This window comes from Palaemon carinicauda, chromosome 5, assembly GCF_036898095.1.
Source record: "Palaemon carinicauda isolate YSFRI2023 chromosome 5, ASM3689809v2, whole genome shotgun sequence".
Classification (NCBI taxonomy): Eukaryota; Metazoa; Arthropoda; class Malacostraca; order Decapoda; family Palaemonidae; genus Palaemon; species Palaemon carinicauda.
Genome location: NC_090729.1, coordinates 160207513 through 160230870, shown reverse-complemented (window position 1 = coordinate 160230870; position 23358 = coordinate 160207513). Strand labels below are relative to the sequence as shown.

General features: G+C 44.7%; 1 protein-coding gene across 2 annotated transcripts in view; it reads left to right on the top strand.

Annotated features, from left to right (window-relative positions):
* LOC137641566 (pleckstrin homology domain-containing family A member 8-like) overlaps positions 1-23358 on the top strand; it is a 179607-nt gene that overhangs the window by 34753 nt on the left and 121496 nt on the right. For both annotated transcript variants that reach the window (XM_068374254.1, XM_068374253.1), the window contains exon 2: positions 4711-4827. In XM_068374254.1, coding sequence (XP_068230355.1) covers positions 4711-4827 — 117 coding nt within the window. The remainder of the gene's footprint in view (positions 1-4710; positions 4828-23358) is intronic.

The following is a 23358-nucleotide window of genomic DNA, read 5'->3' as shown; positions in this document are numbered from 1 at the left end:
ATTCGGTGGATTTATATAAAACTAGTCTTCTCAGAATTTTTTCCAGATTTTTACACCAGTTACTCCGCGATTTTCCCCTTATGAGTTTACCTTAATTAAGGCAGTGGAGACTTCCTTCTATACATAAAAGATGATTTCCTGCTCTAAGAGAGTATTGAAGTTAATAAGAGCATGGATAGATTTAAGGAAAGCTTTGGGCAGGACATGCTTTGCTTTCCCACCAGACTAGTTAAATTCTAAGTCGAACGTTTGGTATGAGACGGGGGAGGTCTTGGGTTTGGGAGTGCCGGCGTCTGCGCAAGGAGACTTCTCAAACCTGGTAGATTCTTCCCGTCTCCTGGCCATGAGAAAGAATAGACTGTAGTGGTCAATGTCGAAGTTTGACCAGCTCATGAAAGGATAGTTCAGGGAGTGGAACTATTTAATTTACTTGAGTGGTCATTAGGAGTCTTAAGCAGAAGAGTAACTGAGATAAAGGACACAGACACAAGTAGTCTTATCCAACTTATGTCTTGTATGGAGAGGGCAGTCAGGGATGGTTCTAAAGAGCTGGCTGCTTTACTTACTGCAGGAGTTATATAGAAAGCTACTTTGTGTTCCTTCTTTTCTGAGGGTATCACTCCATGTTAGAGATCGGAGTTGCTTTTGCGCCCATATCTTCGACTCCTTTTCCGATATCTCATAGCATGGGATACGTTCAGGTCATGCACTAGGCGCACTGGGAATGTCATAGGGACTCTCCCAGGTTGCTCTCGGGGCTGCGGTTGATGATCTCTTCTAACCTTCGCTCACGCTTGAGGTGGCACACAAGCTGCCCCGCGAGTGTAGGGTTGGTCTGAGCTAAAGGAGGTCAATTTCATCTCTTTTTAGCATTTACGATTTCTGGGGGGAAAAATGTTTTCTCCTAAAAGAGTGAGGACTACCACTAGATCAAAGGTATGGTTTTCCTTTAGTATCATATAGCATAGTCTCCTCGCACAGATAGGCTCTTGTGTCGGGAGGCGGTAGAGCAGACGCTTGTAGCGGCTCAGACGCGCATGCATGCTCAGACGCTGACAGTCAAAGTTGATCCTTTCAACTAGTTGTCCCATCCTCGCAGTCGGCGGGATACGCGTCTCCACTCATGCGGACGCATACTACACACGAGCATCTCTCGACAAACATGGCAACCTGAAAGTCTAAGCAACCTAGACGCATGTTTCAGCCTGGACATATACTGGATAAGGTCAGTCGGGTATTTGCTCCAGTGTGCCACTGACCGGACACGATACTGTTGTCTACGGGCAGCACGCTGTAGATTTACAGCAGGCGAGTTGTACACAGACGCTGTATCCACTCGACAAGGTGAACGCATACAGCACGCTAGCACCCTACGGGGATGCAAGCACAGGCGACATTTTAGTCTCATATTAGACGTATACAGTCTAGTCGTTGGCTCACAGCAGTATGGACAGACTGTCGTCTTGTCTTCGCGTCGCTCTCACCTCACAGCTAACGCTTTCTTGCGTCAAACTTTGACTTCGTGTGTTGAACATTTGTTGGTACACATTATCAGGTCTTAACTTCACAGCATGAGGTTCATGTGGTTGATGCTTCTTTTCAGCAGGCCTAGCTTCAGTATTTGTTTCTTGGGACTGATATGGATGCATGTTGGGAGGAGGTCTAGATCTAGTCTCTCTCTCTCACGACTTGATGAGCATACACTGCAGGCTGGAACCATACTGGTCCCAGGCTGGGCTCATGCTGGGTGTTTGCTGGAAGCATGTCATCACTCCGTTTTTTCCTGTGTCAGGATCACGAACGCTTTATTTTTTAAACCATCAAGCTTTAGGTATAACTGCCTCCAATATTTTCGAAAACCCCTATGATCAAGAGGCTGTTCGAAAGAGACAGCTGAGGCTATCGCTAGTACAAGGGACCTTTGCCTCAAGGTTTTACAACCCAATTAGGGTGTTTTATGGAGTAGTGTAGAGCTAAAGGGCTCTTTATATGGTAACTCTAAGACAAGCGGCCTGTTTCTCCTCAGACCTTGGAGGGAAAACGCATTTTTTCCTCCTCGACCATCAAGGGAGTATGCGGACTGTCTGCAGACGCAGAAGATTGCATCTATCAAATAAAGACCTTATAGATCTTCTCAGGTCATTAAGATAATTTAGAAGGGTCAGCAAGATGCTCCAGCCGAAATTTAGGATTTGTTTCTGGAATTTCGCGGTAGTGACAGATCCGAGCCTTTACACTTGGTTTCATTTTAAGGCCTAACTTTGGAGACTTTCTAAATAAGTCTACTATAGTTGAGAGCCAGTGAAGTTCAATCTTTTAGCAAGAACATAGACTTCACAATGGTTAAGCCATAGGCTCCTTGCATCCTGGATTCTTGATCATGAACAAACGTCCTTCTCATCCATGGGCTAAATCTTTCAGGATCTTTATCCTCTCAGATTTGGTTTGTGAAGGGCTATGAAGAATATTTTACCCGGTTAAAACGATGGAGTTTTATCGGGTCAGGACCAAAGAGGTTAAGAGTCTATTCATGACTCTTTGGTGCACGGTCAAGAAGCCTGTGCTATCTATGTCTAAAACGCTCTATCGTCTAGTATAGACTTTATTGACAAGAGTTCTTTCAGACTGTTGGGTAACAGATCGTAACATGTCGAAAGGGTAAAGACTCATAAAGTTAGAGCTATAAGAGCTTCTTTAACTTTTAAACTAATCTGTTCTCTGCAAAGCATCGTGTATACAGTACAGCCTTGTGAAGGGGTATTCCTGTATTCGCCTTGCTTTTCTTAGATCGTATTCAGTCTCTTTATGAGGACGTCTACGTTTTGGGTTCACTCGTAATAACGAGTGAAGTAGTAGGTGAGACATTCACCACTACATTTCCCTATATTCCTGGTACAGTACCCCTGTTCTTCTCTTGGAACTATTATATAGGTTTTTATGATTGTACGTGAAGATTGGTCGACAATCCTCCGCAATCTTTGACCTAGTCAGGAGATCATTTTGTTCCTAGAGAGTGCCCGGAACAAGGGTATTGGTTGAGGTCCTGTCATGTTATAGGTTATTGAATCGTTTGACAGCTCCTAGAGATCATCAGCCCCCTGGGTGGACCGCTGGATCTTCTAAGGATAGCAGACAAAATGAGGCAGAGCATTACTGTCGGCTTCCTTATCAGGTGAGAACCTCTTAAGTAGTTTGTGTAACGCTTAAGTGAATTTCCAATTATGTAGCTGTCTCTGACCCACCACCAAGGGTGTCAATCAGCCATTCTTATATAACCAGCGGGTAAGTTTTATATTTAAAGATTATATTTTCATAATAAAATAAATTTTTGAATATACTAACCCGCTGGTTATATAAGTTAAAAACCCACCCTCCTCCCCTCTAGAGACCATGGGGCATGGAAAATCTGAAGAGGTGGGTATAGTTCTACCTGTTGTACCAAGAGGGCACTAGCGTACACCTGGCATATCTGCGATAGCCATGCGAGAATTTTGAATTGCCTACCGAGGCGTCAGGGATGCTAGCCATTCTTATATAACCAGCGGGTAAGTACTGTATATTCAAAAATTTATTTTATTATGAAAATATCATTTTTCCTAACATACTTACCGAGAAACACTTTCGGGTTATGGCCCTCCCTTCCTTCCCCCGGGTGCCTCACTGTTCTTTAGTATTGTTACTTTCATAGAACTTACTGGAGATCACGACCCAAGCGCACATGTGGCCTACCTCGGGTTTGCCCTCAGGGCACGTATCCTTCCGTTAGGCCTACCATTACAGAAAATGGGAGTAGGGTAAACTACACAAAACTCTGGTCGTTTGAGAGGAGGTTCCAGGTAACTCCTAAGAAAGTGTTTCTCGGTAAGTATGTTAGGAAAAATACAAATTACTAATAATTTGTGATTTTAAGTAAATGACAAATATTTGGTTAGTTTATTACCTCCGCCAACAAAGTTGGGAAGATGTTATTTTTTCGCACCTGTTTGTCTGTTTGTTTGTGTTTCTGGCCACAATTTTACTCAGAGTAGTGAAACTTTCAGGGAATAATTGTAATCTTGAGACGAGGAAATTATTCAATTTTGAAAAGCCCTAGGCCAAAGGTCAAGTTCGAGAAATAAGCTGCAGGGGCAGAAATCACAATTTTACTCGGAGAGTAGCAAAAATTTCGGGTATTAATTGTTATATTGAGATGTGGAAGTGATTCAGTTTGAAAGTCCTAGATCAAAGGTTGAGAAATGAGCTGCGGTGGCAGAGGGCACAATTTTACTCATAAAGTAGTGAACTTTCAGGGATTGATTATTTTGAGATGTGAAAGTGATTCAGTATTGAAAGTCCTAGGTCAAAGGACAAGGTCAACAAGCTAAAGGTTGAGAAATAAGCTGCCATGGCGGAAGTCACAATTTTACTCATAGAGTAGTGAAACTTTCAGGGATTCATTTTTATGTTAAGACAAGGAAGTGATTAAATTTTGAAAGTCTTAGGTCAAAGGTCGAGAAATAAGCTGCTGTGTGGGATGTCTGCATTCTACTGAGTGCCCCTCTAGTTTTTTTTTTTTTTTTGTGGATGAAACTTGGTGGACATGTGGGGCATAACCCAAAGATAAATCAAATCTCCTAAGCTGTTAGGGGAAAATGTTCTAATCTTGAGTCAATGACATAGTTTATTGAAAGAGAATACGGTAATGTAATGCACACCATTTTTACCTTGTAGGATGGCAACCAAGATGGTTTGTCCTAGACCAAGGAGTCCTTGCATATTACAAGTCACAAGATGAAGTCAATCAAGAGTCCGAAGGCTCTATCAAACTCTCAGCATGCAAAATATTAGGTAAGTATTGTGATTTATTTTTCTAGTGTGAACTCTAGCAGTACTGTACTGCATCTTCTTAATCTTGCTTGGAGATATAACAGGTCTGAACAAATGTCTGATTTTGACAGAGGAAATTTGATGAGATTCAGTGATTACAAGAATAAAATATTTTCCTACCTCAGTGCAATGTTCCTTACTTCCCAGCATTTGAGGCTTAGGTGATTAGAAGGACATTAATAAATTGATTGATATCTTTTTGGAAGTCTCATTTTGTAAGTTTTGTTAAGGCTTTGCCTTTCCATTGGTATCTCAGATCTTTGAGTGGTGTTTTTTTGTATTGGATATTTCTCTTTCCACATATAGCTTAAGATTTCTCTTTTTTTGTCAGTATATTCACAGAATAAGAATTTTAATTTTTCCGTAATGTACAGTATATGGTTGTATTTGTTAATTACTTCACTTTCTTTACTATACAGTATTCATAAAAAGGTTATTAAAAAGGGTTTAGATAATCATTCACATCACAAAATACAATTAACACTTAATTTTTCAATATTAATCTTACCCGATAATCATGTAGCTGTCAACTCTGTTGCCGACAGAAATCTACGGTCGGGATACGCCAGCGATCGCTATACAGGTGGGGGTGAACACCACAGCGCCATCTGTGGTCAGGTACTCCAGTACTTCTTGTCAACACCACCTCAATTTTTCCTCTGTCGTGCCTCCGGCTAGACCTACATGGATACGCTGTTGATTCTGGAGTTATTGCTCACGATTTGGTGATGTATTTGCTCTAGAGTTTAGCCTTCGCTATTCAGGAAGCTTTATCATTAGCTTAGCAAGTTTTTGGAAAAAGTTATAGATTTATTTTATATCTCCGCCTTTTATAGGCCTCTTCGATTAACTTCCTTTTATTATAAACTTATTAAAATTAATTTTTATATTTGTTTATATTCGACCTTTCCTAATAGTAGGCGGTCTTTTCTTGGAACCGAAGTTAATTAACATTGAGCCCGTCATTTCGTTTTTACCTGTTAACATATTATGCTATTTTAATGTTTTTGAAAGAATTTCTTTGATAGTCTCGTACTGTTTTCAAAGTTGAACTAACGTTTTGTTTTGTCTCTGCAGTTGTTGACGTTCAGAACGTTCAACTTGCGCTCTATCGTTACGATAGAGAGAGAGTATTCACGGTGTCACGTTGCAGTAAGAGTAGAACGATTCTATTGTTTTGTTCATTCTTTCTTAGCTTAAATGGTTTTAATTCTAATAAATGAACTTTTTATTTGGGAAATCTTTCAGTTTTTTTCCTTTAACAATAATATGTTTTAACGATATATATAATTGGGCTCATCTCTCAGGTTCTAAGTCAAGAGAGAGAGAGAGAGAGATAGAGACGGAGGGAGAGAGAGGAGGATAAACGTTTCGTTCAAGCGGGTAACGTTGTTATCGTTTTTGCTCTTCTCCCTAGTCTCTTTAGGGGAAGAAGGTAAACGTTTCTAGAGTTTTATTCTTGTTCTCAGGCTTTATGCGGTGAGAGATTTTAAACGTAGTTTATTTGATCTAGTGTTTAGTCTCTTTTCCAGCCACTGAATTATTTATCTTTCATTATGTTTTTCTGTTACATTGTAATACTGTTTTCGCAATTACTAACTTTTAATGAAGGATAGAATTGCGTGTTTCAGGTACAAACCACTTAAAGTTTCGAGTTCAGTGAAATAAGTGCAAACAGAAAATCAAAAGTGATAAAGTGATAAGCGCAAAGTGTTACAGTGTTGCGTTCGAGGGTTCGTCTGTTCGTGCCAGTTGTTCGCCTAGTCTGGGACCTCTTACAAGCTCCCAAGCAGGGGAGAAGTAACGTCGAAGGACTTATGGGTTCATCAGGCCTTGATCGACGAACAGACGTTTCCCTCCGTGGTTTCGGGTGTAACCAACTCACGTAGCCGACGTGATCACCCCACCCACACAAAGACGAGAGAGCCCTTTTATTCCTCGTCTGCGGAAGAGGTTTCTCGCAGAAACCATGGACCAAATCTTGCAGCTTTTAAGTGCAAGTCGGTCCCTTCCGCGCAAGTCCAACTCCTAGGTGGTGCCATTAGCACTGGGTCAGTTCGGACTTGCTGCAGTACGACAACTGCACACCTCCCAGAGAGGCAAGGTGGTATCGCAACAGGCAGTAACTCCGTCTGTTGCCGCACCAGCTGTTTTAGACCCTCAGTCTCAACGGACAGTAGCTCCATTTGTTGTTGTCTTTCTTAAACTCTAGTGGTCTATGCTGCAGACAATGCAGTCTCAGCTTGCGGTGTTGATGCAGGAGTTTCAGGCAGAGAAGGTTAGCACACCTCCTCCTGCGAGCGCTCCTCCACCTCTGCGCAGTCCACCCTGCCAGACGTATGATGTTGAGGCTCCTCCTGCCTCCATGCGTGAGCTGCCGCATTGGGAGTTGCCAGGTACTGTACCAGCGCTATGCAGCAACCTCCACTTTCCTTGAGGCAGGAGCCTCATGCTATGCGGCAACCGCCTCAACTCTTGAGGCAAGAGCCTCAACTCTTGAGGCAAGAACCTCAACTCTTGAGGCAAGAGCCTCAACTCTTGAGGCAAGAACCTCAACTCTTGAGGCAAGAACCTCAACTCTTGAGGCAAGAACCTCAACTCTTGAGGCAAGAGCCTCAACTCTTGAGGCAAGAACCTCAACTCTTGAGGCAAGAGCCTCAACTCTTGAGGCAAGAACCTCAACTCTTGAGGCAAGAACCTCAACTCTTGAGGCAAGAGCCTCAACTCTTGAGGCAAGAGCCTCTCTCTGCGCAGCCACCTCCTCAACCCTTGAGGCAGACGCTACTCTTGAGGCAGGAACCTCATGCTATGAGGCAGCCGCCTCAACGCATGCAGCAACCGCATTCTTCACAGCATGAGCCTCTCTCTGCGCAGCTACCTCCTCAACCCTTGAGGCAGACGCAACTCTTGAGGCAGGAACCTCACAGAAGCCTCATGCTATGCGGCATCCTCCTCAAACCATGAGGCAGGAGCCTCATGCTATGCGGCATCCTCCTCAACCCATGAGGCAGGAGCCTCATGCTATGCGGCAACCTCCTCTACCCATGAGGCAGCCTCATGCTATGCGGCATCCTCCTCAACCCATGAGGCAGGAGCCTCATGCTATGCGGCATCCTCCTCAACCCATGAGGCAGGAGTCTCATGCTATGAGGAGCCTCATGCTATGCGGCATCCTCCTCAAACCATGAGGCAGGAGCCTCATGCTATGCGGCAACCGCCTCAACCCATGAGGCAGGAGCCTCATACTATGCGGCATCCTCCTCAACGCATGCGGCATGAGCCTCATCCCTTGCAGCATGAGCCTCATCCCATGCAGCATGAGCCTCATACCATGCAGCATGAGCCTCATCCCATGCAGCATGAGCCTCATCCCATGCAGCATGAGCCTCATCCCATGCAGCATAAGCCGCACGCCATGCAACATGCTCTGCTTACCTTACAGCATGCTCTACATACAGCATGCTCTGCATACAGCATGCTCTGCATACCTTACCGCATGCTCCTCAGTCACACATCTTTGGTTGTTGCCAACTCACTAGACTGTCATGCAGTTTCATAACGTTGCCTTCTAGTCTGCTGCTTTTGCACCAGTGAAACCCTCACTGAGAGAACTTAGCTTTTCTCGGATATGGTTCCTGTAGATGAGAAAGTGCTATTCTCCCTCCTTCTGATATTCCCTTGAGGACTCTGTCATTTGGAGAGGAGCCTTTAGCTGCTTAGCCTCCTATGGACTTTTATTTAAGCATAACATGCTTCCAGGGAGGGTAATGGTTCCACTTCAGTCGCTAACCCCGTCTGTTACCACACCTGCTCCCATAGACCTTGAGCTTTGTTGCAAGACATGCAGTCCAAGCTTAGTCCTTGTTAGAGGATTTTTTGTTTACGGAGTCAGTGTGTCACTGGGAAGACGTTCAACAACCAGCAGAAGTGACTTGTTGTGACGCAGTGCGGCAACCTCAGCAACCCGATAAGGAGTTGTCTGTACGACCCAGACAGTCTAGACAGCTTCGGGTTGTCGCTATACTTCCTCGCTTCCCCATGGTTGACAGTTCACAGACTGTGCAGCAGTACCATGATCTTGTGTCCGGCTCCGTCAGACGACTAGCTTTTAAGAGCTCCCACAAGTCGTCGCTGTCTGGAGATTCTCAGATGGACTATGGATCTGACCAAGGAACTGGGCCTCCTGGTCAATTTTGAGGAGTCCCAGCTCGTCCCATCCCAGACCATTGTCTACCTGGGTATGGATCTTCAGAGTCGAGCTTTTCGGGCTTTTCCGTCGGCCCCAAGGATCTACTAAGCCCTAGATTGCATCCAGAGCATGCTGAGAAGGAACCGATGCTCAGTCAGGTAGTGGATGAGTCTAACAGGGACACTTTCATCGCTGGCCCTGTTCATCGAGTTAGGGAGACGCCACCTCCGCCCCCTTCAGTATCATCTAGCGGCTCACTGGATAAAGGACATGACGCTAGAGACGATCTCAGTTCCTGTTTCCGAAGAGAGGAGGTCTACTCTCACGTGGTGAAAGAACAGCTTTCTTCTCAAGGAAGTCTACCTTTGGCTGTTCAGAAACCCGACCGCCGTCTCTTCTCTGACGCATCAGACACGGGCTGGGGTGCGACTTTGGACGGACAGGAATGCTCGGGAACATGGAATCAGGAGCTAAGGACACTTCACATCTATTGCAAGGAGCTGTTGGCGGTTCATCTGGCCTTGATAAACTTCAAGTCCCTCCAGCTTAACAAGGTGGTGGAGGTGGACTCTGACAACACCACAGCCTTGGCTTACATCTCCAAGCAGGGAGGGACTCATTCGTGGAAGTTGTTCTAGATCGCAAGGGACCTCCTCATCTGGTTAAAAGATCGAAAGCTCACGCTGGTAACGAGGTTCATTCAGGGCGATATGAATGTCATGGCAGATCGCCTTAGCCGGAAGGGTCAGGTCATCCCCACAGAGTGGACCCTTCACAAGAATGTTTGCAGCAGACTTTGGGCCCTGTGGGGTCAGCCAACCATAGATCTGTTCGCTACCTCGATAACCTAGAGGCTCCCGTTGTATTGTTCTCCGATTCCAGACCCAGCAGCAGTTCACGTGGATGCTTTTCTGCTGGATTGGTCCCATCTCGACCTGTATGCATTCCCGCCGTTCAAGATTGTCAACAGGGTACTTCAGAAGTTCGCCTCTCGCAAAGGGACACGGCTAACGTTGGTTGGCTCCGCTCTGGCCCGCGAGAGAATGGTTCATAGAGGTACTGCAATGGCTGGTCGACATTCCCAGGACTCTTCCTCTAGGAGTGGACCTTCTACGTCTACCTCACGTAAAGAAGGTACATCCAACCTCCACGCTCTTCGTCTGACTGCCTTCAGACTTTCGAAAGACTCTCAAGAGATAGGGGCTTTTCGAAGGAGGCAGCCAGAGCGATTGCCAGAGCAAGGAGGACATCCACTCTCAGAGTCTATCAGTCTAAAGGGGAAGTCTTCCGAAGCTGGTACAAGGCCAATGCAGTTTCCTCATCCAGTACCACTGTAACCCAGATTGCTGACTTCCTGTTACATCTAAGGAACGTAAGATCCCTTTCAGCTCCTACGATTAAGGGTTACAGAAGTATGTTGGCAGCGGTTTTCCGCCACAGAGGCTTGGATCTTTCCACCAACAAAGATCTACAGGACCTCCTTAGGTCTTTTGAGACCTCAAAGGAACGTCGGTTGTCCACTCCAGGCTGGAATCTAGACGTGCTCCTAAGGTTCCTTATGTCATCAAGATTTGAACCTCTCCAATCAGCCTCTTTTAAGGACCTCACATTAAAAACTCTTTTCCTCGTGTGCTTGACAACAGCTAAAAGAGTAAGTGAGATCCACGCCTTCAGCAGGAACATAGTTTTCACATCTGAAACGGCTACATGTTCCTTGCAGCTCGGTTTTTTGCTAAAACGAGCTTCCTTCACGTCCTTGGCCTAAGTCGTTCGAGATCCCAAGCCTGTCCAACTTGGTGGGGGACGAACTGGAGAGAGTACTTTGCCCAGTTAGAGCTCTTAGGTACTATCTAAAAAGGTCATAACCTTTACGAGGACAATCAGAAGCCTTATGGTGTGCTATCAAGAAGCCTTCTCTTCCAAGGTCTAAGAACTCAGTTTCTTACCTATTCAGGCTCCTGATTAGGGAAGCACATTCTCATCTGAAGGAAGAAGACCTTGCTTTGCTGAAGGTAAGGACACATGAAGTGAGAGCTGTGGCTACTTCAGTGGCCCTCAAACAGAACCGTTCTCTGCAGAGTGTTATGGATGCAACCTATTGGAGAAGCAAGTCAGTGTTCGCATCATTCTATCTCAAAGATGTCCAGTCTCTTTACGAGAACTGCTACACCCTGGGACCATTCGTAGCAACGAATGCAGTAGTAGGCGGGGGCTCAGCCACTACATTCCCATAATCCCATAACCTTTTTAACCTTTCTCTTGAATACTTTTTATGGGTTGTACGGTCGGCTAAGAAGCCTTCCACATCCTTGTTGATTTGGCGGGTGGTCAATTCTTTCTTGAGAAGCGCCGAGGTTAAAGGTTGTGATGAGGTCCTTTAGTATGGGTTGCAGCCCTTTATACTTCAGCACCTAAGAGTCGTTCAGCATCCTAAGAGGACCGCTACGCTCAGTAAGGAAGACGTACTTAATAAAGGCAGAGTAATGGTTCAAGTCGTCTTCCTTACCAGGTACTTATTTATTTTATGTTATTTTTGAATAACTAATAAAATAAAATACGGGATACTTAGCTTCTTTGTTAACATGTATGCTGGTCTCCACCCACCACCCTGGGTGTGAATCAGCTACATGATTATCGGGTAAGATTAATATTGAAAAATGTTATTTTCATTAGTAAAATAAATTTTTGAATATACTTACCCGATAATCATGATTTAATTGACCCACCCTTCCTCCCCATAGAGAACCAGTGGACCGAGGAAAAAATTGAGGTGGTGTTGACAAGAAGTACTGGAGTACCTGACCACAGATGGCGCTGTGGTGTTCACCCCCACCTGTATAGCGATCGCTGGCGTATCCCGACCGTAGATTTCTGTCGGCAACAGAGTTGACAGCTACATGATTATCGGGTAAGTATATTCAAAAATTTATTTTACTAATGAAAATAACATTTTTTTCCCGTAATAGTTCTTGGCTTTATAAAAAACATTACTTGCACTTCACTACGGTATTTTCCCGAGCTCTGTTTTTTTTTTTTAACTTTTGACTTTTATGTTTCTTCCTTTGTTATTTCCATGATTTGTCTTGTATTCAGGTTTAATACAGATTGTTCCTTTCAAGTGTCCTATTTTTCATGAGATTTATCCACTCCTGTTTGGAATATTCTTCACCTATTTAATATTTGTTCTGACACTATACAAATCTTCACCATTTCTAAAGGATATTACTTTCGGTGTACTTGAAACAGGATCCATAAGACTTTTAGCGATGGATAACAGCCCCAACTGCAAGTTAGCTGGAGGGAGGGGAGTTAGCCAGGTAACCCCCCCCCACTCACTCACACACCTGGGATGAGCCCCACTTTACTTTTGGCTCGAGTAGAGTGCGGATGTTGCCACTCTCTCCCTCCTTAACTCACTTTCCATTTGACTAATTCTTGTAATATTTACTATTTCCGCTTTATTTATTTTTTCTTCGATGTATGTTTGCTCTTCTGTTGGCCTCATGCGTATGTGCCCTTGAGACGGACCTGTTCCTTCTGTGTCTTTCTTGCTGAGGCCAGCGTTGTGTTGGGTCAACACCTGTTCTGAATGTCTGGAGTGGTCTGCCTCCCAGTGGGAGAGGCTTGGCGAAAGTAGAAGTTCAAATGAGATTCTTCTATGGGGTCTTCCTCGAAGTCTAAAATATCTCGTACTTCTTCTTTAACCCTCCGATCTCCCCCAAAAGCTGCTCCTCGATTGGTCTTCCCCGGGGAAAGGCCGAGTAGCACCGCAGTCCATTTAACCACAGGTCAATCTCTGGAATTGAGGGACATTACTGTTTCTCCAGGAGAAATGGTTCCACCCCTTTCCTTGGGGAGGGCCTGCACTTTTTTCAGGTGTTTTCCAGATGTGGCAATCGCTGGGTTTTGATGGTTCCCCATCCTAAATAAGTTTTGTTTGCGCTCCTTAAATTGGGTGCCGAGAGGAAGTTTACACTGACTTCCTCGGAGTTGGATTCTTTTCCGTTGGGTGCGGCACCGGACGACCTTGGCACCCACCCCCATTCGGACATGCTGTCACTGTTTGTTGCTGTTGCCGATGATGGTGATCTCCCCCCAGTGAGCCATCAGGGGGCGAGCAATTACTGAGGCAGGGTTTTCCTTCGGGTGGCCATCTCTTCGATCTGCGAGTGAGATTCGCAGAGAAACCAAGCAGGCCACCTCTTCTTAGGAACCTGCTAGACATTCCCCTTCGGGTTTCGTTGACTGGAGGGGTTCTAAACTCTGTCCGCCTTAGTGCCTCCCCCTACTGAGTTAAGGAGACGCCTTTTCGGTCGAAACCCCAACCTTCGGGCTCTTGCCACAATGTTCCTTCGGGTTCTCGTTACGCTAAGCCTTAGGGCTCCCGTCACGCATAGCTTTTGGGCTCACGCTGAACCTTCAGGTTCTCGTCACTCGTCAGCTGTTAGCCAGTCGTCAGTTGCTCGTCATGCAACAGCTACACGTGACTTGTCAGCTGCTTGTCAATCGACAGCTGTGGATGGTTTGCCAGCTGCTCGTTACGAGTCGGCTGGGTGGGACTTGCCAGCTATTTGCTACGCCTCAGCTGATCGTGACCCAACACCATCTTTGTCACTCTTCTTCGGACGAGCTATCGTCACCTTCCCATCAGGTGACGAATGATCGTTTCTTGCCTCAAAGAGACCTTCACTTGAGGCACGATGATCTGCAGGATCATCAGACGTGTGAGTGTCACTCGTCCGAAGGAGTCCCTAGGGCTCGTCGAGCTCCACCTCCATGGCGCTCTCCTATTAAGCGCCAGCATCTCTCCAAGAGTTTGCAAATCACACTCACCACCTCGCCGCCCCTCTCCTCCTTGTCATTCTCCCTTGCATCAGTCCTCAAAACCAACTGCTCTGGTCCTCTCGCAGGCTCGCAAGCGCCTGTCGCCAAGAGGATTGTCATCCAAGAGATCAGCTTGTCTCGTGTGAGCAGTGTGGTGACGATTCCCATCACGAGGGGACCCAGGCCGGACGACTGAAGATAGTACAGAAGCAGGCCACCGCTTCAAGGGATCATCACCTGGCAAGACCTCCAGCGTTTAGACTGGTGCCCCACTTGTCAGGTAGGGAAGCTATTTTTTTTTTTCAGGTTCCTGGATCTAGGGCTTCTGGTTGCCTAAGGAATCCTTTGCCAGCTCCACAGGTGGTAGGGATCCCCCCTGGTTGAGCGCACTGTGTATTGTAGTGCGCAGCACCCCAACGATTCCTATGTTGGTTTTTCTTCTCCATTAGCCCCTAGGAAGAGTTCCGAAGGATCGGCTTTGGCAGGACACGCTGTCAAGGAGAGACCTCTCTCTCCCCGGAGGAAGAATCGGGTAGAGAAAGTCGCAGAGAAGTCTGGGAGCCCCCTTACAGGTACATGTGGCACCGGTAAAATCAAAGGGGAAGCGGAAAAGGATTAAGCCTTCTCCCTCTAGGGAGGACAGGGTATTCTCCCTGTCTTACTTTCCGCCTCCCACCTATTGAGGTGGTACCCCCAGAGTCTTGCCTTCCATCTCAGCCTGACATTATTCCTCCTTACATCTCAGCCTGTCGTTATTCCTCCTTCTGGAGAGGAGTAACGTCCCCTCAGGAAAGAGGCAACTGCAAGGCCGTCTCGTTTGGAGGAATACCTGCCCTCTCGTAGGAAGCCAAATGACTTATTTAACATTCCTACGTCCTCGGCGAGATCTTCTGCACCTCAGCTAGAGAGGTCGAGGGAAGTCTCTCAACCAAGGACGTCAGCAAGACAATGCCCTGTCAACAGTTTACCTTGACAACTATGACCCTCTCCAGGCTTCTGTGGGTGAGAGCTCGAAAGTGGAAAAGCATCATGATTTCGAGGATGATCTACTGCCTAGAGCCGCTAACTCTAAGCTCACGGAAGCGGAGCAGGAAGAGTCTGAACACACCTTGGGGCAGGTCTTGGCCTGCATTAAATCCATCAATGGGCTGTCAAATCCATCGATTGCCCCACTAGGTGGAAAAGGCACAGTCTTAGACCATGTCTATGGCACCCAGAGACACCCGAGGGCCAGTGCAGCTGTTCCCTGGTCAAAGGGGTTGAAGAGTGCCAGGAAGAAGAAGGCAGTGTCTCAAGCCTCAGGCTCTTCTAGCTCCCTGCAAGTAGGCTCCTCTTCTAAGCTCCTCTTGCTACCGTTTGTGCAGCAGAGGAGATATTATGAGGTCATGAGTCAGCCACTTCCGGCGTTACCTCGAGACCACTCTGTAGAGGCACTTACAAGGGGGCTTCCCTTCAAGAAATTTTTGGGACTCTTGGCCACTTACTCGGGTTTGGAGATCATCAATCAGGAGAAGGTTGCTATGTACGCCATGCAGGCTACTTCGTGGCTGGATGTCTGGTTGGGATTGGTGGGCCACTTGGTTAGCACTGAGGACTGGTCACGTGAGTCCACGAGGAAGTCAATGGAGACTACTGTTGTCCGGCAACAGGATGATAGAGTTCTTCTCCCACCAGGCTGTTAACCTTTGGGCAAAACTCTCTCATTGAAAAGTTTCATCAACAGCTCCTGCAAGCTGAGGTTTCCTTGGCTGAGAAACTCCTCTTTTAAGGGAGTTCCCTATTCGACCCGGAAGACATTGAGCGGGTGGCGGGAGGTGGAGGAAATCCAACCAGGACTCCCTCCTCCAGAGGGTTTTGACATCATGGCCCTACCAATCTCCACCACAGACAAAACAACCTCCACCCAAACCGGCGACGAATAGGGCTACGGCTCCTAAACAATAGAGTGTGTCTAAAAAACACCTTCAGAACAACCGGAAAGGGTCAAAGTCCTTCCATGGAGGGAAAGGTATTAGGGTAGCTTGTGACTAAGCCCTGGACGGTCGAGGTAATTTGATCAGGGTATCGCGTCCCATTCAGTCAATCTCTCCATCCTCTAACTTGGGATCCAGTCCCACAAGCTCCTACGTGAAGGGATCCGCAAAGGAGCTGGCCCATCTGGGCAAAGTCCAGACCATGTTGGAGTAGGGTGCTCTCCAAGAGGTTCTCGATGGGTCTCCATACTTCTTCAGTCGACTATTTCTTGTGAAAAAGGTGTCTGGAGGCTGGAGACCAGTCATCAATCTCTTGGCCTTGAACAAGTTTGTCAGACAAACTTCATTCAAGATGGAAACAGCAGACTCGGTCAGACAAGCAATGAAGACCACAGGACTTTATGGATCTCAAGGATGCATACTTCCAGATCTCTGTCCGCATACTTCCAGATCCCTATCCATCCGTTTTCAAAAAATTGCTGTATCTAAGGATCATGTTCGACCAAAGGAAAACCAGTTCAAGGTGCTGTGTTTCGGTCTTTCCACAGCACCTCGGGTCTTTACGAGAGTGTTCGCCGAGACAAGCTTCTGGCGCTTTGCCAAGATTTGGGGATCATGGTAAACCTTGAGAAGTCACATCTGCTCCCCTCTCAAACACTAGTATATCTAGGCATGATAATAGACAGCAAACTTCACAAAGCATTTCCATCAGATGACAGAATTTGGAGGCTGAGGAAGGCAGCAGGCCTCTTCCTCAGGGGAGAAGAGCTTCCAGCCCAGAGCTGGTTGCATCTCATAGGCCACCTATCATCCCTGGTCTGTCTAGAACCTAATGGTTGCCTCAGGATAAGATCTTTCCAGTGGTGCCTCAAGTCCCAGTGGAATCAGGCAAGCAATTCTCCGGGCACCCTGGTTCAACTAGGATCAGAGGTACGGACGGACTTAGGATGATTGGTAGCAGACAAGAACCTCTGCAAAGGGGTTGATCTTGTTCCTCCCCCGGAACTGATGCTATTTTCAGATGCATCAAAAGAAGGGTGGGGGTCCCATATGCTGCACCACACCATCTTTTGATGCATTTGGTCCGAATCAGAAAGGTACTAGTATATAAATGCATATAAATCTCTTAGAGATGAGGGCAGTCATTTTTGCCTTCCATCAGTCCCATCCGGCTCTGATGGGGCACTCCGTGATATTGATGAGCTACAACACCTTCTTGCAGCCCTTGAGCCATATTGCAGTAGAGATACACTGGTGGATGGAAGACAACTTGGTGTCCCCATCTGCCCGCTTCATTCCAGGTAAGAGGAATGTGCTTTTAGACAATCTGAGTAACGCAACTCAGGTAGTTGGCTCCAAGTGGTCTTTGGATCACCTAGTAGCCTATCAAGTCCTGACTTTGTGGGGTTCTTGACTGTGGATCTGTTTGCGATGGCCCTGAATATCAGGCTTCCGCTCTACTGCTTCCCAGTCCCTGATACCCAGGCTCTTTGGAATTCCAACAACGGTGGGACAGCATCGATGTGTACACATTTCCCCCATTCTGTCTGATGAGAAAAGTCCTCAGCAAAGTCAGAATAAGTGAACTTATCAATGACATTATTAGCTCTGGTATGGCATCACACAGAGTAGTTCCTGGACCTTCTGCAGGTCTTGACAGAGCTCTCTAAGGAAGTTCCTCCCTGATACAAGCTACTCAAACAACCACATGCCAACATCTTCCACAAAGGCATAGCTTCACTTCGACAACTCACCCGGAGACTGTCAAACATCTCCTCACTCGGAGAGGATTTTCGTCTCAAGTTGAGGAAAGGATGTCTGGACACCTCAGATGCTTTTCAGCTTCAGTCTGGTAGGCTAAGTAGTCTGTTTTCTGAGCTTGGTATTTTGGAAGGGGTATCACTCCCCTTGATGCCTCTATTCCAACAAATAGTTTTCTGAGCTTGGTATTGTGGAATGGGTATCATCCCCCTTGATGCCTCTATTCCAACAATTGTTTTCTGAGCTTGGTATTGTGGAAGGGGTATCACTCCCCTTGATGCCTCTATTCCAACAATAGCAGAGTTCCTTGTATACCTTCGGGAAGAAATGGTCTTCTCGGTTTTAGCAGTCAAAGGCTACAGCTCAGCCTTGAGTCTTGCCTGTAAACTGAAGGGAGTAGGTATTTCCTCCTTGGTGGAACTTTTTTTCAATTTTGTCATAAGATTCCTACGGTGTCTTATGTCATGTTTTTTAATGTTCCCTTATGTTACCTTTTGTATGGGTATTGTAAGGATGTGTTATTTGGTACAAACACATTTCCTTTATGCCAATAAACGGATTTTGACGTAGGAAAACTATTTTTGGGTGAGATAGCCATGTCGTCCTGATGGAAGTTCCTTCGGGCAGCTTTCTATTATATAAGACTTCTGTGAGGGATATTACAAGAGAAGGTAGTAGGTTGGCCAGGGCCCATTGAGATACTACCACTAGAGAGTTATTGGATCCTTTGACTGGCCAGATAGTAATGCATTGGATCCCTCTCTCTGGTTATGGCTTATTTTTTCTTTGCCTTCACTTACACAGAATAGTCTGCCCTATTCTTTACTTATTCTCCTCTGTCCTCATACACCTAACAACAATGAGATACTAAACACTTCTTCACCCAAGGGGTTAATTACTGTACTGTAGAAGAGAGACTTTAGATATGGTAAGCAGCTCTTCTAGGAGAAGGACACTCCAAAATTAAACCATTGTTCTCTAGTCTTGGGTAGTGCCATAGCCTCTGTACCATGGTCTTCCACTGTCTTGGGTTAGAGATCTCTTGCTTGAGGTTACACTCGGGCACACTATTCCATCTTATTTTTTCTTTCTTCCTCTTGTTTTTTTTTTAAAATGATGTGTTGGGCAGGCTTAATAGAAGGGCCATGGATGCCTGGTGGTTTATCAAGAGGTTGTCTTTTCCTTTTCTGATTCTTTTTCTTCTCAAAACCATTCTTACTCTCCTCCATTCAGTTGAAGTGGCTATCCTGGAGGGTATTTAGCATTGCCTGGTGTATTGGCTCCTCCATGTTGACCAGTTTTTCTGACGTTTTACTATAGGCTATGGGTTTCATTAATCACTTTATTTATAATTCTGTACATATTGTTTTTATTATAATTCTTGTGAATCTAGTTTTTAAATATGATGCATGTTTTATTTCTATTAATTCTTATGCTGTCTGGAGACATTGAGCGAAATCCACGACCAGTATGTCCTAGATTTCGTCAATGTCGTCTTCTATATTGCAATATTCGTGGTCTTCATGCAAATATTCAAGACCTTACAGTTGCGTCCAGACAGTATGATATTCTTTTGTGCTCAGAAACTTTGGTTTCTAATATGAGACACTCATCTGAGCTCCTTATAACTGGTTTTAAGAAGCCAATAATATTGAAACGTGATGCCATTCCCATGGCCAGGGGAATGGCGTTGGACATAAGTCCTGCTATCATTGTGGATGTTGAGATTCAGGTAATACTGTAAAAGTTTGTGGCAGGCATAACAACTTTTATTTGTGTTCAATCTACCAGAATCCAGACATGGATGATTCTATCTTCGATTGTCTTCTTACCATTATGGCTAAGATACAAGAAGATGATATAAAGGCTTCTTTTGTCTTTGTTGGTGATTTTAATGCTCACCATAGGGAGCGGTTAAGTTCTATCTCTCCTACCGATCACCATGGCTTAAGAGCTTTAGACTTTGCCTCTGAATCAGGCTGTGAGCAAATCATAAATGAAGCTACTCACAGGTCTGGTAATTGCTTGGACTCTGTATACACTGACTTCCCTGGCGTTACAACTAGTAGGGTTAGTTCTCCAGTCGGGACATGTGATCATGCCTTGATTTCATTAGTAGTGAAGACTGAGCAGTCTGTCCCTAATGTATCATACTCTTGTAAAATTTATATGAAATCCCAAGCAGACTGGAATGGGACTTTGCATGATCTTTTGTGCTTGAATTGGTCACAATTATATAGTAGTGTAGATCCTGTTGTCCCTTTTGAATGAGAATCTGGTCAACATAATTGATAGGTGTATCCCTTCTCGTGTGCTAAGGTAATGAGTGAAGGACAAACCGTGGTTCAATGATGATTGTAGACGTGCTTATTGGGAGAAGCAGGAGGCCTATCATCTTTGGAAGGGTAGCAGATCAGATTTGACCTGGAATAAATATACTCAGCTTCAAGCTTTTGCTCAGAGAGTTTATGCCTCAACTGAAAAGGAGTACAATTTAACCATAAAAGAAAACCTTTCTGGTATAACTCAGGAACGTAAATGGTGGTCTACCCTTAAATCTGCACTCTTTGGTGTAGATGCAACAGTTCCTCCTTTACTTAAACCAGATGGCTCAGTCACTCACTGTCCAAAGGAAAAGGCAACCCTTTTGGCTGATGTTTTTGACAGTAAACAGAGTAATGAAAAACTTGAACTTCCTCATTCCTGTTTTCCTGAGGCTAAACTAACTAGTTTAGCTTTTTGATCTTGTGAAATTAAAGCTCTGTTGATGGACCTGGGTGCTTATGGAGGTGTAGACCCAAATGGTATTTTTCCTTTGATTTTTATAAAGACATCTTAGCTCCAAAGTTATCTGTTATTTTGCGCAAGTTAGCAAGAAGAGGATCTTTTTGCTAACTATCACATAAGATCCAAGAAAGTAGGCTGAGGTGATATGGTCATGTCAGGAGAATAGATGAACAGTATATTGGTAGGAGAGTGATGGAAATGGTGGTACAGTGAACGAGAAGGAGAGGGAGACCAAAGCGAAGGTGGATGCACTGTATCAAGGATGACCTTCGATCAAAGGGATTAACCGGTGATGAAGTATGGGACAGAGGTAGATTGAGAACGCTGGCCAGAAACACCGACCCCACATAAATTTGGAAAAAGATGTAGACAAAGAAGAAGCAAGAAGAGGAGCTTTTAGCACTTGTTGGAGAATTGGTAATGTTACTCCTCTATGTAAGTATGTTTGTGGTAGCTCAAGTCCCACTGATTACCGCCCAATTGCTATAACTCCCATATTAACCAAAGTTTTTGAATGTCTTCTGGCAAAACATCTTAATAGGTTTGCTGAAGGTAATCATCTATTCCCTAGTTTGCAATTTGGTTTTCGTAAAGGCCTTGGAGCATGTGATACCCTTCTTACAATCTCCAATGCTGTACAGAAATCCCTTGATTGTGGTTATGAAGTTCGTATGATTGGCCTTGATTTTAGTGCTGCCTTTGACCATGTGAAGCATGAGGCCCTTGTTTTCAAACTCAAACAGTTGAGAGTGGTTGGGTTGTTTCTTAGCATTATTATTGATTTTTTAAGTAATAGATGTCAAAGAGGAGTTGTTGATGGGCACCATAGTGAGTATAGGAATGTGATATCCGGTGTTCCACAGGGTAGTGTTCTTGGCCAATTACTTTTCATACTATATTCACATGACATGTGGTTTGGCCTAGAAAACAAGCTTGTTGCATATGCAGATGAGGCTACTCTCTTTGCATCAATTCCATCCCCTGAATGTAGATTTGCGGTTGGTGAATCCCTTAATAGAAATTTAGCTGAAATTAGTGCATGGTGCATATTATGGGGTATGACGTTGAATCCTAACAAAACTCAAAGTATGATTGTAAGTAGGTCAAGGACGGTGGCTCCTCAACATCCGGAAATCAGTATTGATAATGTTTGTTTAAATTTCTATGACTTTTAAAATTTTAGGTGTGATTCTCGACAGAAAATTTACTTTTGAGAAACACATTAGGTCTGTCTTCTTCAATTGCACAAAAAATTGGCTTATTGAGAAAGTCTTTTAAGATTTTCGGTGATCAATCTATTCTGAAGACGTGTTTTTCAATATTAATCTTACCCGATGATCATGTAGCTGTCAACTCTGTTGCCCGACAGAAATCTACGGTCGGGATACGCCAGCGATCGCTATACAGGTGGGGGTGTACACAACAGCGCCATCTGTGAGTAGGTACTCAAGTACTTCTTGTCAACAAGAACTCAATTTTTCCTCTGTCGTGCCACCGGCAAGACCTACTAATACGCCGTCCCTAACTGGATTTGTTTTCACAACTTTTTGGTGAAGTACACTATTCCAGTTTTGAGCTTTCGCTATGCAGGGGTTTTATCTTCATTTCAAAACTTGAACTCGTTTTGGATAGATTTAATTATGGTGACGAAGAGAGTATGGACTCTCTTTCACTTTTAAATGGCCGACCCTTCCCTTAGACGGAAGTGTTGGTGTCGAAGAGAGTATAGACTCTCTTTCACTTTTAATGACCCACCCTTCCCTTAGACGGAAGTGTGTTTAGGTTTTTGGTAATTTTGCTTAACAAAGTTATAGATTTATTTTATATCTCTCCGCCATTTATAGGCCTCTTCGATTAACTTTCCATTTATTATAAACTTATAAAAATTAATTTTTCAATATTAATCTTACCCGATAATCATGTAGCTGTCAACTCTGTTGCCGACAGAAATCTACGGTCGGGATACGCCAGCGATCGCTATACAGGTGGGGGTGAACACCACAGCGCCATCTGTGGTCAGGTACTCCAGTACTTCTTGTCAACACCACCTCAATTTTTCCTCTGTCGTGCCTCCGGCTAGACCTACATGGATACGCTGTTGATTCTGGAGTTATTGCTCACGATTTGGTGATGTATTTGCTCTAGAGTTTAGCCTTCGCTATTCAGGAAGCTATATCATTAGCTTAGCAATTTTCAATATTAAACTTACCCGATAATCATGTAGCTGTCAACTCCGTTGCCCGACAGAATTCTATGGAGGGATACGCCAGCTATCACAATACTAGAAGGGGGTGTATTTACCAGCGCCACCTGTGGCCAGGTACTCAAGTACTTCTTGTTGACACCTCCTCAATTATTCCTCTGTCGTGCTTCCGGCAAGACGTTCTGGGATACGCTTATGTTCTTGGAGTATTTTCACGACTTTGGTGAAGTATTTCTCTTTGATTTCGGCTGTCGCTTTACTGGAAACTTCTATATTAGCTTAGTTAGCTTTTGGAATTAATTTGATTAATTATGGTGACGAGAGGTATGAACTCTCGGTCACCTTTCAATGGCCGACCCTTCCCTTAGACGGAAGTGTTGGTGTCTAAGAGAGTATAGACTCTCTTTCTTAATTTTGCTTAACAAAAGTTATAGATTTATTTTATATCTCTCCGCCTCTTATAGGCCTCTTCGATTAACTTCCTTTTATTATAAACTCATTAAAATTAATTTTTATATTTGTTTATTTTCGACCTTCCTAATAGTAGGCGGTCTTTTACCGAAGTTAATAACTTTGAGCCCGTCATTTCGGTTTTACCTGTTAACATATAATGCTATTTCCGCCACAGAGTTTGAAAGAATTTCTTTGATAGTCTCGTACTTTTTTCAAAGTTGAACTAACGTTTTGTTTTGTCTCTGCAGTTGTTGACGTTCAGAACGTTCAACTTGCACTCTATCGTTACGATAGAGAAAGAA